The following is a 17,287-nucleotide window of genomic DNA, read 5'->3' as shown; positions in this document are numbered from 1 at the left end:
CAGCAGTCATGTATTCCGACACACTCTTCACTGGCAGAGTAGCTTTTTGACTTAGTTTTACTCTTTATCTAATGCCACTCAGCTGCCGGAGCCGCGAGTGTTCTGAAAGCTGTGCTGGGACTCGGGATGATGGTGTTTGTGAAGAGTGTAATGGGTTTAAGCTGTGCTCTCTTTCTCTCTCTCTCTCTGGCTGTTAGAGAAAAGCCCTCACCCTTTGATTCCCGTGATGAGGAACACCAGGTTGCCATTGATCTTGGTGCAGTTGATAAACTTGTCGATGTTGCTGGAGTCCACGGTCTGGGCTGTCTGCAGACTCGCCGTGCCGATGCCATCACATGCTGAGGAAGCAAGCCAGAGAAAAAAAAAAACAAAACAAAGAAGACAAGTCTCAGGACAGGAGTATATAAAGTAGGGCAACATTTAGCGCTTCAGGGCAACTAGGCAGGAGAAAGCCTTTAGAGAAACAAGAAGAAGAAGACAGGTTTTACTGTTATGCTGCATAAACCGATAAAAAAAAATGATATGGTAATAATCCCTATAAATCCTGCATTATGAATGTGCTTATTATGCATTATATAGCATAGATTGCATAGTGTAATGTACATAATGTACTTACAGTAGCATAAACATTACCAGTTAAAAGTTTGGACACGCCTTCTCATTTAATGTCTATATCAATCAATCAATCAATCAATCAATCAATCAATCAATCAATCAATCAATTTTGAATTCATCCAGACTATGAAGGAACACATTAGGAATCATGTAGTAACTTAAAATTCAAGGATTCAAGGATTCAAGGAGGATTCAAGGAGATTTTATTGTCATTCGCATCACATGTGGTACATGAGGTGGAACGAAATTGTGATCTCACGATCCAGTTTTACACCCAAAGAGCTGTTATTAATAGATATATAGATAAAAAAAGAATACAATAAAAGAAATAGAATATACAAAATAGATAGATAAATATCCCAAGAATAAAAAAAATAAATAGAGAGTAGAAGGTTCAGCAACATGAAGTCCAGAGTGCAAGTGTGCTATAGCAGCATGATAATGTGAATTAGAGCAGTGGAGATAAAGTGTCTCAGTGCAAGTAAAGTGACCATGTTGGTAAACAGTAAACAGTAATTTGTCCTTGGTGTCAGTGCAGTGTGTTGTTAAGTGGAGTTTAAGAGTGAAATGACTGTTAAACAAATCAAAATACTCTGTGAATCATTTAGGTGCTCTTATCTTGGGAGCTGTTAACTGAAAGCCTGAATTCCAGGTGACTCTTTTTTGACTTTTGACTGGTACTGTATAATGTCTTATAAAGTACAAATATTGTATCTGTGCATATATACCATATATCTGTTTGTGTGACTGTGCATTTGCGAAGTATTGCCAATAATTCTTCAATTTACTGAGCGATATTTTCTGTATCTTACCTGGTCATCGCCAATCTCTGCTGTTTACTGATTTTCTTTGGTTTTTAACATTTTTTTTTGGGGGGGGGGGTATTTATCTTTTGGATTCTTTTCTTGCTTAATACTCTATATGGCTTTTGATTTTTAACACATTCAGATGTTTTAAGAGGATAGATACAATACAAAAATAAATACATTTGCAAGGTAATTCTGTACATGACCTTACTTTACACCTTATCTTTATCCCAGAATCACTTGCTTATATATTTCTAAGCATTTCAATATGAACTTTAAATCTACAATAAAAGTATCTTGAAGTCCACATATTTGACTGGTGCTGGAAGCATTTTTCAACAACTAATTAGAGATGATGTAATTTGATGTAACCTGCAATTAGTCTGCTTTAAGAAACATGAAACACGACTAACTGATTTTACCTTCAAGCAGCCATGGAAACTGCTACACTGACCACCACCCACTTTTTCACAAACACCCTAGCATGTAGCTCCACCTTCCTGCTGTTTAATTACAGACAGTACCTCTAAATCTGTCATCAATGCAGGGTTAGTGTTCGCCAACCTCTAGACCTTCATCAGTTTATGTTATTTTTTTTATCCTTAGAAACTAGTAATGACCAGCAATGAATGAGTTGATTTAGTACACTGACCACCACAAAGGTTACAGTCTTCTGTAGATAGCAGATGTGAGAGTTGGTGGATGCCAGTGTTTCAGGGAGGCTCCGTGTCTATGTTACCTTCTGGCTCTCTACTTTAGCTTTTAGTTAGGCTGTTATTTTCAGATCTGCTGGAATCATTAGATAAAAACCACACTCTGATAATGTTGCATATTGCCTGTTCTCCATACTAATTCCATTTTTCTGCTTCCTCCGAGTTATTGACTGCCTACCTGTCCAGCCAGATACTGTTGGATGTTTGACCCTCAGGTTCTCCTGTCACCTGTCCAAACAGGCTGATGGAAGTTTCTGGATGCCAGGCTTCCCTTTCACCCACCACAGATCAGCTGCCAAGTTTATTTAGTTTATACAAACTCTAACTAGGAGCTATTCACCTTATTATATTAGACACATGTAGATGTATAAGGACCTTTTAACATTCATTTTGGTCATTCTGACCAAAGGAGGATGGGTCCCCCCCTTACATATTAGCCTTAATAGTACATGTGAGTCTTAGTTCCTCCCAAGGCTTCTTCCTCCTCCAGCTCTGAGGGAGTTTTTCCTTGCCTACTTTGCTCACTGGGGGGTTTTGTGCTCTATGTTCAATGTTTTTTTTTTTTTTTTTTTTTTCTGATTCCACATCAGTTGCAAAATAAGCGATATAAATACATTTGATTTGATTTGATCATACTGTATACTGCAGGTATGTAACTGAACCTAGAGCAGGCCATTAAAATGAGGTTGTATAATGTGCTGCATGATGTGAGCTAGCCTGCACTTCTGGGACATAGTTAAGGTTATTAGAATGAGGCTGTGTGTGTGTGTGTGTGTGTGTGTGTGTGTGTGTGTTTGTGTGTGTGTGTGTGTGTGTGTGTGTGTACCTTTAGGGCAAATATCAGTGCAGGGTATACACATCTTTATCTTGTTCTCCTCCACTTCCATCTTATTGCTGGGGCACGCTCTCACACATGAGCTGTGGTCCACCACGAAGTTATCTGCCAGAAAAATACACACACACACACACACACACACACACACACACACACACACACACACACACACACACACACACACACAAACACACACAGCAGTTTTGTTATGCTAGAAATGACACATATACTGTTGTCAGGCTTAACCATTAACAACGCTGGTGAACCACACTTTGTCTTTAGCTTCTGTTCCTAGATGATGTGGTGTGTGTGTGTGTGCGTGTGTGTGTGTGAGAGAGAGAGAGAGAGAGAGAGAGAGAGAGAGAGAGAGGAGCAAGAGAGATAGAGATAGAGTGTGTGTGGGGAAGTAGATGTGTTTCTGAATGGGTTTGTGTGTGCCTGTGTGAGTATATTATTATGGCTATATGTCTGTGGAGTTGAAGTGTGTGTGTGTGTGTGTGTGTGTGTGCACTGTGATGGAGTGATTCTATCTCTGGCAGCAGTGGCTGTGTACAGTGTGGTATCCATCAGGAATGCCAGCAGGAGAGAGAGAGAGAGAGAGAGAGAGAGAGAGAATGGTCACATGTACATGTACATGGACCCTATACAGTCATGGTATCCCTGCATTTCTTTCAGAAAATCTGTTGCAGTTCTTAAGCGCTGCCACAATGATCGAGAAATTGCTGGTTCAAATCCCGGTCATGCAGCTTGCCATCAGCTGCCGGAGCCCTGAGAGAGCACAATTGGCCTTGCTCTCTCTGAGTAGGTAGATAGAAAGTACTCTTTCCTCTTATCACTTCTAGGGTCCCAATACCTTTTGTCTACATCAGGGGTGTCCAAACATTTTTTGTAGGGGGACAAAAGGAGAAATATATTTGAAGTCACGGGCCACAGACTTTATAATAAAAAACAAATAATGAAATATACCACTTTAAATAATACTTTTTTCCTGATTACTTTCATTTACACACCATTTTACTTGACTTACTATCTTTATCTTTGACAGTGTTGTGTAAACTAAGATTTTTCACAATTTCACAATGTCTCTTTATTAAACTCATTAATTACGGCAACTTATAGACTCTTTTACCCCGTTTTTCTGCGCTAGAAATGCGCACCCTCTCCGCTTTTAGACTCTTTGGCCCGATTTTCTGCGCTAGAAATGCACATCCTCTCCGCTTTTAGACTCTTTGGCCCGTTTTTCTGCGCTAGAAATGCACACCCTCTCCGCTTTTAGACTCTTTGGCCCGTTTTTCTGTGCTAGAAATGCGCACTCTCTCCGCTTTTAGACTCTTTGGCCCGTTTTTCTGCGCTAGAAATGCGCACTCTCTCCGCTTTTAGACTCTTTTGCCCATTTTTCTGCGCTAGAAATGTGCACCCTCTCCGCTTTTAGACTCCTTGGCCCGTTTTTCTGCGCTAGAAATGCGCACCCTCTCCGCTTTTAGACTCTTTGGCCCGTTTTTCTGTGCTAGAAATGCGCACTCTCTCCGCTTTTAGACTCTTTGGCCCGTTTTTCTGCGCTAGAAATGCGCACTCTCTCCGCTTTTAGACTCTTTGGCCCATTTTTCTGCGCTAGAAATGCGCACTCTCTCCACTTTTAGACTCTTTGGCCCATTTTTCTGCGCTAGAAATGCACACTCTCTCCGCTTTTAGACTCTTTGGCCCATTTGTCTGCGCTAGAAATGCGCACCCTCTCCTCTTTTAGACTCTTTGGCCCGTGTCAGACACCTAGCGTTCAAACTTTCATTCTATTTCTAAAATAACTTGCGGGCCGCTCCAAAAAAGGAAACGGGCCGCAAATGTCCCGCGGGCCGTAGTTTGGACACCCCTGGTCTACATGATATACTGTATAGAAATAAAACTTTTTTCTAGTTTTATTAAAACTAAACTGCAGTAAAACTCATTCTAAGATGAGGGTTTGCTGAAATATCAAATCTTTAAATGTCAAGGTTAAATGTAAGTAAACCATCAGGTTATATTTAGATTTAAACAGCCCTTATCATAAGTGCCACTATAACCCTGTCAGATACATCTCTAAAAAAAAAAAATCGCCCTGCAAAAGCTTTATATTCCCTATACTCTCTCTCTCTCTCTCTCTCTCTCTCTCTCTCACACACACACACACATACACCAAAAACAGTCTACCTGACATCTTTGAGCTCTCAGACTGTGAGAAACAGAATCTTTAAATGTGCAGGAATTCCCTCAATGCGCTCAGAAAACACCGCCGTCCCCACATCCAGCAACAAAGCGTGTCTGGAAGAGTGCCAAATCTGTTCCTCGGTGTAATGTCTGGAGAGGGATGCCACTTTGTGGTGTGTGTGTGTGTGTGTGTGTGTGTGTACACCAAAGCTTTACGTTTTCTGTGCTTGTCTGAGCTTATGTAAGGGAATACATTAGTGTGTGTATATGTAGGTTCTTGTGTGTGTGTGTTTATACTGACATAGATGTGTATTAATGTGACTGTGTGTGTGAGTAGTTTATAAAGAAGTTTATTAATAATTATTAATCAGATAATAAATATTTCTAGATTTTTATCTGCCAGTCAGCATCAATTTAAAGTACCAGTCATACGTTTGGACACAACTCTTCTCATTCAATGTGTTTTTTTTTTTGTTTTTATGTTTTTTTTTACATTGCATATATCTTGTAATAAAAAAAAATAAAAATAGAAAATATATAATAGAAAAGCGTCTAAAGTTTTTTTTGATCATTTGATCATATTTGATCATATTTTGATCATTGTTCAATTGAATAATTTTAAGCAGACAACAGGAGCTCTTTGTCTACTGCAGCCAATCATCTTAAAAGATCTTTAAAAAATTGCAAGCAGCCAATCAGGTTATTACATCTTATTCAGGATAAGACAGCTGGTATTGGTATCAGTAAAGAAAAAGTGGTATCGGTGCATCCCTAATTATGATGATTAATGATAGAAGTGGCACTCATCAGGACTGCCCCGAAAAAAGAAAGAGCAAGAGTTAGCTCTGTTGTACAGGATAAGTTCATCAGAGTTACCAGCTCCAGAAACCACAAGTTCTCTCAGCTCCCCAATTAAGAGCATCTAAATGCTTTTTCAAAGAGTATTTTTGGTTTGTTTAACAATAATTTTAAGTTACTACATGATTCCTTATCTGTTCCTTCATAATCTGGATCACTTCACTATTCATTTACTACTTTATGCAGTTAAAGTGAACTGTAAAGTAAAGTAAAATAAAATAAAAAATAAAAAAAATGAGAAGATGTGTCCAAACCTTTCACTGGTACTGTGTGGAAAAGTACAGTAAATACATTTTTCTTTTACAGGGGACAAAATCCGTCTTCGCCGCACTAGATATATGTATATGTATGTGTGTATTACGAAGAAATATCAAGAAATGTCTTACGGGGACATTTCTTGACGCAGAACGCTCCATAAGTGTATTTGGCTCGTGGGTTATGCTCCAGCTGGAAGGTGGTGGGGTTGTAGACGAACGGCTGTGGGCACTGGGTCACACACGCCCCGCTGTCGTTAAAATTAGTGCACGCCTGCAAACAGAGGACAAACAAAATATATACATCACATTATAAATAAACAAATAAAATTTGATATACTTGACTTGACAGAACACAGTGGATCAACACCAGCAGATGACATGTCTCTCCAAACCATCACTGATTGGTGGAAACTTCACACTAGACCTCAAGCAGTTTGGACTGTGTGTCTCTCCACTCTTCCTCCAGACTCTGATCCCTTGATTTCCTTTAAATGAAATGTAAAATTTACTGATGATCAGTGATGGTTTGGAGAGACATGTCATCTGCTGGTGTTGATCCACTGTGTTTTATTATCAAGTACAAAGTCAGTGCAGTTTTGTTTTCCTACAAAATCTTACAGCACTTCTTATGCTTCCCTCTGCTGAAAACTATTATGGAGATGCAGATTTCATTTTCCAGCAGGATTTGGCACACTGCCCACACTGCCAAAAAAGTACCAATTGGTCTTATAAAATATTCAGAATTCTGAGACACTGATTTTTGGGTTTTCATTTGCTGTAAGCCATAATAATCACTATAATATATGAGTTTCACATATTGAACTGAATTACTGAAATATATATATATATATATATATATATATATATATATATATATATATATATATATATATATATATATATATATATATATATATATATATATATATATATATATATATTTAATATTCCATTGGTTTGTAAAGCTCTACTCTTACTGTAGCACATTTTCCTCAAACAGTTCCTCACACTGAGCAGTTCTTAATTATTTACAAACTCCTAACACCACAGATGAAGCCTTCAGGAACATCTAAATGGGGGAATCAGGTGGATCTGATTAGAACATCATCAAACACAGCAGGAGAACCAGCAGGAGCTCAACTCATTACCAATCAGTTAGTTGAACCCTACTGGTCCAAAGAAAGGCTTTTGTTCTGTCAAATGAAATCAATTTCTAACTGTTACTTCCTGGAAAAAATAAAAAATATGAAATTAAAACTACAATTACAAAGTACAGTTTGCTTTCAGGCCTGTATTGTACATGATTATATATGGAGAACACTGTGAGGCTTCTAGATTCTAGGCATTTAGAGAAAGACTTTATAATTTCTAAAAATTCAGAAAGGAAACCATTAATGCATCATTGGTTAGATTATCTTGTCCATAATATTTAAACCATGTAGATTTGTCTTTGAACTACACAATTACTATAGTAACACTCTATTGGTTCCATTGGTAAAGTCTGATTATAAACAAAATCTTGAATGAATAAATGGAAAACTGTCCAATCAAGCTTAGTTTCACCATGGTATCAAGGTACAAACAGTCAATACTAAAAGCTCTCCCATTGGTTATGTCTTCAGGAGCTGGTCAAGTCTTTTCCATGAGTCAACCAAATGAGCTCTTCCATTGGTTAGAGCTTTAAACTAAAGACCTACCTCTGATCTCCCAGGTCCATCAGCCATATATTCAAACAGACAAACAAACACACAAAAAGCTCTCCCATTGGTTAAAGCTTCCAACCAAAGGCCTAGAGTTACCAGTATCAACTGGACTGCACACTATTTAATGCACAGCATGTTTAGTTTCAACAGTTTTAACATTGTTTCCAAGGCATATCACTATGATGCAATGCACGTCTGTAATCATATGGCACCAGAACACACAAATAATTAATAATCTAATCGTCTTTTCATCAGGAATTCACTGATGAGTTTGGCAGTGAAATAAGCAACTCTTTGAAACTGACGAAAATAAAAGCTACAAGTTTCTCTGCCAGAGAACTGCTGAAGTATGAAAAAAATTCAAACGCATTGATCCGCGTGCGGATGCCAGACTGCAAAAGTGAATTTCCCATTAAAAGGGGACAACCGAAAGGTGCAGATTCAATGATCAGAGCTAAGCTGATGTAATTAAAGGAGGGAAACTGCACAACCAATCAAAAGTAGAGTGGGGGATTTGGAGAGAAAAGCCCGTACGGACTCAGTCTGCTGCAGCAAACCGTTAAACAGACCCGTATTCAATCATTCTTTTTCTTGATTTACTTTCTCCTGGAGTTCTTCTAATGTTTTTAGATGTTTATGCCACTTTCTGAACACATCACAACCTTCATTAAATAAAAATGGGACGTTTTCTATGATTTACAATTTTTCCAATCACTTTTTATTACCTCAGCAATGATGGGTTAAAGTTATGTACGCTGACTAGGAAGTTGCAAATGTGTGAACTAATGCTTGTGACAATGGATTTTTAGCTCATTCGCAATTCCTCCAATCACACTGCTATATAGTCTGTCTGCAGGAACGACACTCTATATTACTTTAGCAAGAATGGGTGGGGCAAAACCATTGCAGGCTGAAAGGGACATTACAAATGAGTTCATGCCTGTGACATCATAACCTTCATTAACTTAAAAAAGGAACAGTTCTCCCTATTTCCCAATTCCTCCAATCAGTCTGCAGAAACAACACTCCATATAACTTCACCAACAAAGGGTGGGGCTAAACTGTTATAGGCTGAATGGGGCATTGGAAATGTGTTCATGGTTGTGACATCACATTAACTGCATTAACTAACAATGAACTGTTTACTCTAATACCCAAAATGTTGTGTGTGTGTGTGTGTGTGTGTGTGTGTGTGTGTGTGTGTGTAAATATACATATTCTCCTTTTTGCCCACACTGTCTTTAGGACATTATGAGATGTCAGTGCAGGACCTACAACACAAAGAGTGTTTAGTGCAGAGAGTTTCTGCTGTCAGACATGTCAGCTGAAGACAGCGTGGGTGATTCACACACACACACACACACACACACACACACAAACAAACAAAAAAATCATAGTCAGAAAAAAGGGCAGAGATGAAACAGGAAGCAGTGGAAGCAGGTCTGTAAAGGCCTGTGTGTGTGTGTGTGTGTGTGTGTGTGTGTGTGTGTGTGTGTGTGAGTGTGTGTGTGTGTGTGTGTGTGACTGTGGGTGTTGAGCAACTGACAGGTATAAGCAGTGCTAGTACTTTCAGTTGAGCATGCTGTCTAGTGTGAGTGTATCCATATATAAATACAGAAGTGTCACATATATTTCACATATTGTTGGTATATAGATTATGATACACATGGTGAATATAGCTAATATACACTGCTCAAAAAAATAAAGGGAACACTCAAATAACACAATATAACTCCAAGTAAATCAAACTTCTGTGAAATTAAACTGTCCACTTAGGAAGCAACACTGATTGACAATCAATTTCACCTGCTGTTGTGCAAATGGAATAGACAACAGGTGGAAATTATTGGCAATTAGCAAGACACACTCAATAAAGGAGTGGTTCTGCAGGTGGGCACCACAGACCACTTCTCAGAACCTATGCTGTCTGGCTGATGTTTTGGTCAGTTTTGAATGTTGGTGGTTCTTTCACACTCGTGGTAGCATGAGACGGACTCTTCAACCCACACAAGTGGCTCAGGTAGTGCAGCTCATCCAGGATGGCACATCAATGCGAGCTGTGGCAAGAAGGTTTGCTGTGTCTGTCAGCGTAGTGTCTAGAGGCTGGAGGCGCTACCAGGGGACAGGCCAGTACACCAGGAGACGTGGAGGAGGCCGTAGGAGGGCAACAACCCAGCAGCAGGACCGCTACCTCCGCCTTTGTGCAAGAAGGAACAGGAGGAGCACTGCCAGAGCCCTGCAAAATGACCTCCAGCAGGCCACAAATGTGCATGTGTCTGCACAAATGGTTAGAAACCGACTCCATGAGGATGGTATGAGGGCCCGACGTCCACAGATGGGGGTTGTGCTCACAGCTCAACACCGTGCAGGACGCTTGGCATTTGCCAGAGAACACCAGGATTGGCAAATTCGCCACTGGCGCCTTGTGCTCTTCACAGATGAAAGCAGGTTCACACTGAGCACATGACAGACGTGACAGAGTCTGGAGACGCCGTGGAGAGCAGTCTGCTGCCTGCAACATCCTTCAGCATGACCATTTTTGGCAGTGGGTCAGTAATGGTGTGGGGTGGCATTTCTTTGGAGGGCCGCACAGCCCTCCATGTGCTCACCAGAGGTAGCCTGACTGCCATTAGGTACCGAGATGAGATCCTCAGACCCCTTGTGAGACCATATGCTGGTGCGGTTGGCCCTGGGTTCCTCCTAATGCAGGACAATGCTAGACCTCATGTGGCTGGAGTGTGTCAGCAGTTCCTGCAAGATGAAGGCATTGAAGCTATGGACTGGCCCGCCCGTTCCCCAGACCTGAATCCGATTGAGCACATCTGGGACATCATGTCTCGCTCCATCCACCAACGTCATGTTGCACCACAGACTGTCCAGGAGTTGGCGGATGCTTTAGTCCAGGTCTGGGAGGAGATCCCTCAGGAGACCATCCGCCACCTCATCAGGAGCATGCCCAGGCGTTGTAGGGAGGTCATACAGGCACGTGGAGGCCACACACAATACTGAGCCTCATTTTGACTTGTTTTAAGGACATTACATTAAAGTTGGATCAGCCTGTAGTGTGTTTTTTCACTTTAATTTTGTGTGTGGCTCCAAATCCAGGCCTCCATTGGTTAATAAATTTGATTTCCATTGATGATTTTTGTGTGATTTTGTTGTCAGCACATTCAACTTTGTACAGAACAAAGTATTCAATGAGAATATTTCATTCATTCAGATCTAGGATGTGTTATTTGAGTGTTCCCTTTATTTTTTTGAGCAGTGTACATAGTAAAACAAATAAGCTCAGTTAGTGCAATTTATTAGAAAGAGTGTCTACATCACCATTAGTTACACCGTTATTACACATTATTACATGCTAATTATCATTGTGCTTTTGTGCATTTATGGGGCGGGTCAGGTTGGTGTCGGGTAAAACGTATGTGTGTGTTTGTGTGCGTGTACCTGTGTGTGTGTTTGTGTGCGTGTGTGTGTGTGTGTGTGTGTGTGTGAGGGGTATGAATATAATAAACTTACAAAGCAGTCGGTGTCTTTAGGCCCAGAGCAGCCCCCTGCACACTCACGATGGCAGCAGTCACTCACATAGGGGCCAAAACACCGGCCATCACACTGTTCAGCACACACCGTCTTCGTCACTGAGAGAGAGAGTGAGAGTGAGAGAGAGAGAGAGAGATAGAGAGATCACTTTTCAGTTAACAGTAAACATAACACAATAATACAAAGTTTAAGGATTCATTCAATTTGAATTAGTGACTCAAGCTCAGGTCACACTCAAAAAACACTTGGGTTGTAGAGAAACATAATAACGGATATTAACTTTCGCCAAATAGCTTACATCCATTCACCTACAGCATTCTGAAATACAGCAAATCAGCTTTTAGCTGATACTCCCAACAGGTTTATAATGAAAGTGATAGGGGCATAGTGTTTCCCATGCAAAGAAATCACTATTTTTACACCATTAACAAGCAATGAGAGCTTTGAAAGTGCTATTCCATTTTTAATTGCTGAAATCCTCTTTATTTATGGCCCCTGGATGGAGCAACTGATTGTCAAGGGCCACATCTTTACAATCTGACAAATCATCTTCCAAATTTAGCCATTATCATTTTCCAAATGAGGGCAAAAACCTCTTTAAAAACCAAGAAACCAGCTGTTCGCATCCTTTTTTAAACTGTCAATCATGAATTCAGCACCCCCGCCAGGAAAAGCACCACCTCTCAGGAGCGCCCACATAGGTCTTCTTGGCTTTACCTTTTTTTGAAAGAAAAACAAAATACCCAAGATGCTGTTCTAAACTACACTGACTCGAAATACGCTCCAAAAGGGGGTGCTTTTCCTGGTGGGGTGCTGAATTCAGCAACATAGTAGTGCCGAAATCTGCACCTCCGCCATAAAAAGCACTACCTGTCGGTAAAAGTGCTTTAACTGTACTCAGAGAGGGTGTGCTTTTCCTAGCGGGGCTGCTGAATTTGGCACAACACCGACAACCTCAGGATGGCAGTGCTTTCCCTCTTAAAAAAATGTTTAAAACATCATTTCACTTTCATATGTGTTTCAATATTTACTATTTATTTCTTCTGCAAATATTTTTTTATTTCGAGCGCACATGTTGTCTCTGTTGTTGTTCTTGTTTTGAATGCACGGTTGCAGATCATCAGGTCGAGCTCCGGATTCTGAGGTTCAGTGTTTTCCATTGGTGTATGCATGCTCACGCAGGAGTAATCCCAACCGCAGATCAAGGTGTGCAGAGCATTACAGCACGCAGCTATACATGCTCAAGTGTTCACCAGAGTGTGTGTGTGTGTGTGTACGTGTCTGTGTGTGTGTGGTGTGTGTGTGTGTGTGTGTGTATAGAGACATGTAAATGAGGGGTTCTTGAGCATTTGAGCCGTGATGCTTTTCCACCTCAGTTAATGTGCACTGTCTGCTCCAGAGCACACAGACAACGAATCTTCTGACACGTAAACTCTCGCAAAACAGATGTGGTAAAAAAAAAACAACACAGCACACTGTGCTGGTTTTACGAAATAATAATAATATAATCTTATCAGTTATCTTATCAATACTTCACTTCCTTTAAACATCTTTCATTCGTGGTCTTTCCTTGGTCATGGGCATTCGTCAATTCTAAAAAACGATTTTTTTTTTAAGGAACAAATCTAATATTAACTTAAAAAAGTGTTGGGCATCATGGCTGTGCACCTAAAGTGGGAGGAATGAGAGATGAAAAAATGACAAATAGATGAGTGTAGGTCAGTATAATTAAGGACTAGAGCTTGTACACTGAAAAAAAAAATGATGAGTGAAATTTACTTTTAAAAAGTTTCACAACTTTCTGCATTTGCTTTTTTGTTTAGGTAAATTTAATTTCAGATAAAGTTCAGTAACTTCAGCTCGATTTCAAGACTTAAATGTTACATAGAGTAAATAAGTGAACTGAACTTTAGTCAATCCTTTCTTTTACTAAACTTTACTTCATTTATTTTTGCTGAATCAATCCTTTCTTTTAGTGACCTTTACTTAATTTCTGCATACAATATTACCTAATTACAATTTCTTAATTTATACAATATTACTCAAATCATTTATGATACATAATATATTATAATTCCTGAAATTTAAAAATACTGCCTCAACACATGGATGGCATGTTAAACATTCTTTTTAATATATTTTACTAAAAGAAAGGATTGACTGAAGGATTGCACTTATTTACTCTATGTAACATTTGAGTCTTGAAACCCAGTTACTTAAATGTATCTAAATTTATCTAAATGTATCTGAAATGAACTTAATTTCCTAAAAATGCAAATGCGAAATGTTGCTAAACTTTTTTTAAATTAAATTTAACATTTTTAATTTTTTTTTTTTTTTTTCAGTGTAGTTTAAGTTTAGTGGCTGTCCGGACACAGAACCTCTATGGCTTGGGCATGTGCAGAAGTGAATTGGAGTGAATGGGAGGATGATTTATTGTAGGTCAATATGAATTTGTATTTGAACTTGTAGACCTACCTCTATAAAGTACATGAATATTGGTGGCTGTTAGACAAAGAAAAAACTTGGATTGACTGGGGTGTGGTGGTCTGGAAGTGAGGTGTGTTAAGTGTATTAAATATATGGTGTGTTTCTATCTTGGTGGGGGAAAATACAGATTTCTAGCCCTATTTAAGCAGCTCATTTCTCTCTCTGCCTATGCCGTGTATTGATGGATTTTCCCCATACAAAGCTTTTTCTTGATCGAGTTTTTGCTTTTCTGTATTTTTGACCTGTTTTTTCGTTCATTTGGTATGCACTCTCTGTTTTGATACTATTTGCCATTTTTGACCCTTTTCTGCCTGACTACCCCTCTGTCTAACATTATTATTAATAAAACTCTATTTTTATTATGTCTGCGTGCACTGCTAAAAACTAAAACTTAGGAATCAAAATTATTAACTTATTCAGATTAGTAATCTTATTTTTTCTCTGATAAGGGTTTTGTCTTACTAAGCATTGTGTAAGTCTAAGATTATTTTGCTTATTTTAGGAATAACGATTAATCTTAATCAGACTCACTTAGAATTTTCACCTTATTTTAAGTAGTTTAGACTTAAAATAAGCACAAAACTTAAAACAAGTCACCAGTCAAGTTTTTCTGTTTCTTGTGTCCAAATGTAAGCTAGAAAACAGTGATATTTGCTTGATTTAGGTCTTACTTCGTTCATTTTGAGACTTTTGTGCGATTGCTTGTTATAATAAATCTTACTAAGAAATGTTATTTATATTAGCTTACCCCATTGGCAGTGTTTTTGCTTAACATGAGAATAAATATCTCAATTGACATATATTTTGTCAAGTTTTTGCCAACACTTCTGTTCAATTCTGGGCCTTAATTACCTTGCTGAAAGGTGAAGACACACACACAACACTCTCAGCAGTCCTCACTGTTCAACAAATCCAAAAATCTAAAAAAAATATATATCTATGTATCTATCTATCAGGCATGGTGCGCTCAGCAGAACAACAGAGAAAAGTGTGATGAATCTGAGATCAATACCGGACCAGAACAGAAAGACCGCCGCCAGCGCTAAAGCAGACAATGCTTTCCTCTATACTTTGATGACCCATTTATTAAAAAGCAGACAAGACGCTTCACAAAACAAAGAACTTCCTCAGGAGAGCCGACTTCAACTGATCTGCTCACCATTACGTATTCTCCAACGGAAAGCCACCAGAATAGAAGCACCGCCGGTCGGATAAAACACGTGTTTCAACAGCCTGCACACCGTGAGATCAGTCAAACACTGAGAACTTTACTTATTCATTAATAATACACTGATTTTACCACTCAAGACAGGCTCTGATTATACTGTTGGACTGTAGGAAATTAAATATCAGATGTATATTAATTCACTACTACAAAATTCAGTGTATCAGCAAAGTGGAGCACTGACTGGATTATACTCAGCAAAGTTACCAAAGCCAATGAAGTACAGTACCACACAAAGGTAAAGACACACCTTCTCATTCAACGTTTTTATTCATTTATTGTTCCAATAGTGTGAAGGAATACATGAGGAATCATGTAGCAACTTAAAAGTGTTAAACAAACCAAAATAAAATACTCTGTGAAGCATTTAGGTGCTTTTATCCATGGAGCTGTTAACTTAATGGCTAAACTCTAATAATGGATAAACTCGGATGAACTTATCCTGTACAACAGAGGAAACTATTGCTCTTCCTTTCCTGGTGTGATCCAGATGAGAGCCAGTTTCATCAACGTTTTTGATGGACTAACTGACCTTCATTTAGTAAAGTAGTTGAGTAGTGTTTTGCCATAATATGGATTAGAACATTAGTCAAACTCTACCTCTTCACAACTTTACAACTGATGCTCTCAAACACTTTATTAAGAGGCAAGAAATTCAAGTAATCAACTCTTGACGAGTTCAGCACAGCTGTTAACTGAAAGCCTGGATTCCTGGTGACTCTACCTCATAAAGCTGACTGAAAAAATTCAGCCAAGATGTGAAAAACTGTCTGTTCTAAGCAAGAGGAGCTACTTTAAAGAATCTAAAATATAAAACATATTCTGGTATGTTTCACACTTTTTTGCTTATTAATGAATTATACATTTATTCAATGTTTTTCTTCATAGATGACTTTAGTATTAATCCCCATTACAGAAAATTAATTTAGGGTGTGTCCAAACTTTTGACTGGTACTGTATATGTACCTGACATAACTTGCGCATTAAAAATGCAGTTATTTTCAGAGACCAGAAAGAATACAGTTTCTAATCTTCAGCACCAAAGTTCAATACAAGATCTCTCTCTCTCCCTGGTTTTCGCAAGTTCTCCTCCACCGGTTTTACACACTGCTTTTGGATAACTTTACTCATATCATGATTCTTAAGCTGCTGTTTTAAAATTAAAATAAAAGATAAATTAAAGATAAAAAACAGGATAAAAATGTTACAGAAAGTTGATGTAACAGAAAAAGAAGAATGTAAGAAAGTAAAGGGGAAAAAAAAGAAAGCAAAGCAACTGTGCTCATGTGGGGGGCTGTCTGTAATGATTGACAGAATTACAGTAACAGACTCATCACAAAGCATCCCAAGACAGAACCGGAAAAAAGAGAGAGAGAGAGAGAGAGAGAGAGAGAGAGAGAGAGAGAGAAGGTGCTGGATGGAAAATGAAGGGAACACGGAGGAAATGGAATCTCCAGATGGAGGAAAGCACAGCATGAAATGACAGAGACATCTGTAAAATAGAAAGAGAGAGAAAGAGAGAGAGAGAGAGGAGATGGAGAAAGCAGACAGGACAGTGTGATTAATTAGGGTGGATTCATCAAATCAAAGGAAATGAAGAGCACTTCCTGTACCTGACCCAAGAGTCCCAGCTTCCAGTGTGTCAAACCTGCAGTTCTGGAGTAGTTTGTGAAAGTTCTGCTCTATATGTTTATTTTTTTTTGTGTGGCAGCGATTTTGCTACTGGATCTGAGAGGGTGTGGAAGTGGCTTCTATAGCCCTTTACTGCGGCGTTTAATGGAACGCAAGTAGCAGCACTTCTCCTTCTGCTGCGGGATGCTAATGACATAGCGGGACCTTTTTTTTATGAAGGGGAGGCTGTTACTCAAAACAAGTGCTAAACAGCATTTCCTGCTATTATTCTACCTGCTCTGAGAGAAGCTGATGCTTCAATTCGGTGTGAGAGAGAGAGAGAGAGAGAGAGAGAGAGAGAGAGAGAGAGAGAGAGAGAGAGAGAGAACGGGTAGCAGATGCAAGTTTTTTGTGAATTTTGAAAATGTGCATAAAAAAAAAAAAACGTGGATG

The 17,287-nt window shown here is 39.0% G+C and overlaps 1 protein-coding gene across 1 annotated transcript in view; it reads right to left on the bottom strand.

The window, feature by feature from the left end:
• The window catches only part of LOC103033543 (receptor tyrosine-protein kinase erbB-4), a 555,493-nt gene that overhangs the window by 131,047 nt on the left and 407,159 nt on the right, over positions 1 to 17,287 (bottom strand). The window contains exons 6-9 of the mRNA XM_022680070.2: positions 11,488 to 11,606; positions 6,395 to 6,536; positions 2,961 to 3,074; positions 212 to 338 (exon numbers count right to left, since the gene is read on the bottom strand). Coding sequence (XP_022535791.1) covers positions 212 to 338; positions 2,961 to 3,074; positions 6,395 to 6,536; positions 11,488 to 11,606 — 502 coding nt within the window. The remainder of the gene's footprint in view (positions 1 to 211; positions 339 to 2,960; positions 3,075 to 6,394; positions 6,537 to 11,487; positions 11,607 to 17,287) is intronic.

Source organism: Astyanax mexicanus, chromosome 11 (genome assembly GCF_023375975.1).
Source record: "Astyanax mexicanus isolate ESR-SI-001 chromosome 11, AstMex3_surface, whole genome shotgun sequence".
Lineage (NCBI taxonomy): Eukaryota > Metazoa > Chordata > Actinopteri > Characiformes > Acestrorhamphidae > Astyanax > Astyanax mexicanus.
Note: the sequence above shows the minus strand (reverse complement) of the source record. Positions and strands in the feature narration are given on the sequence as shown.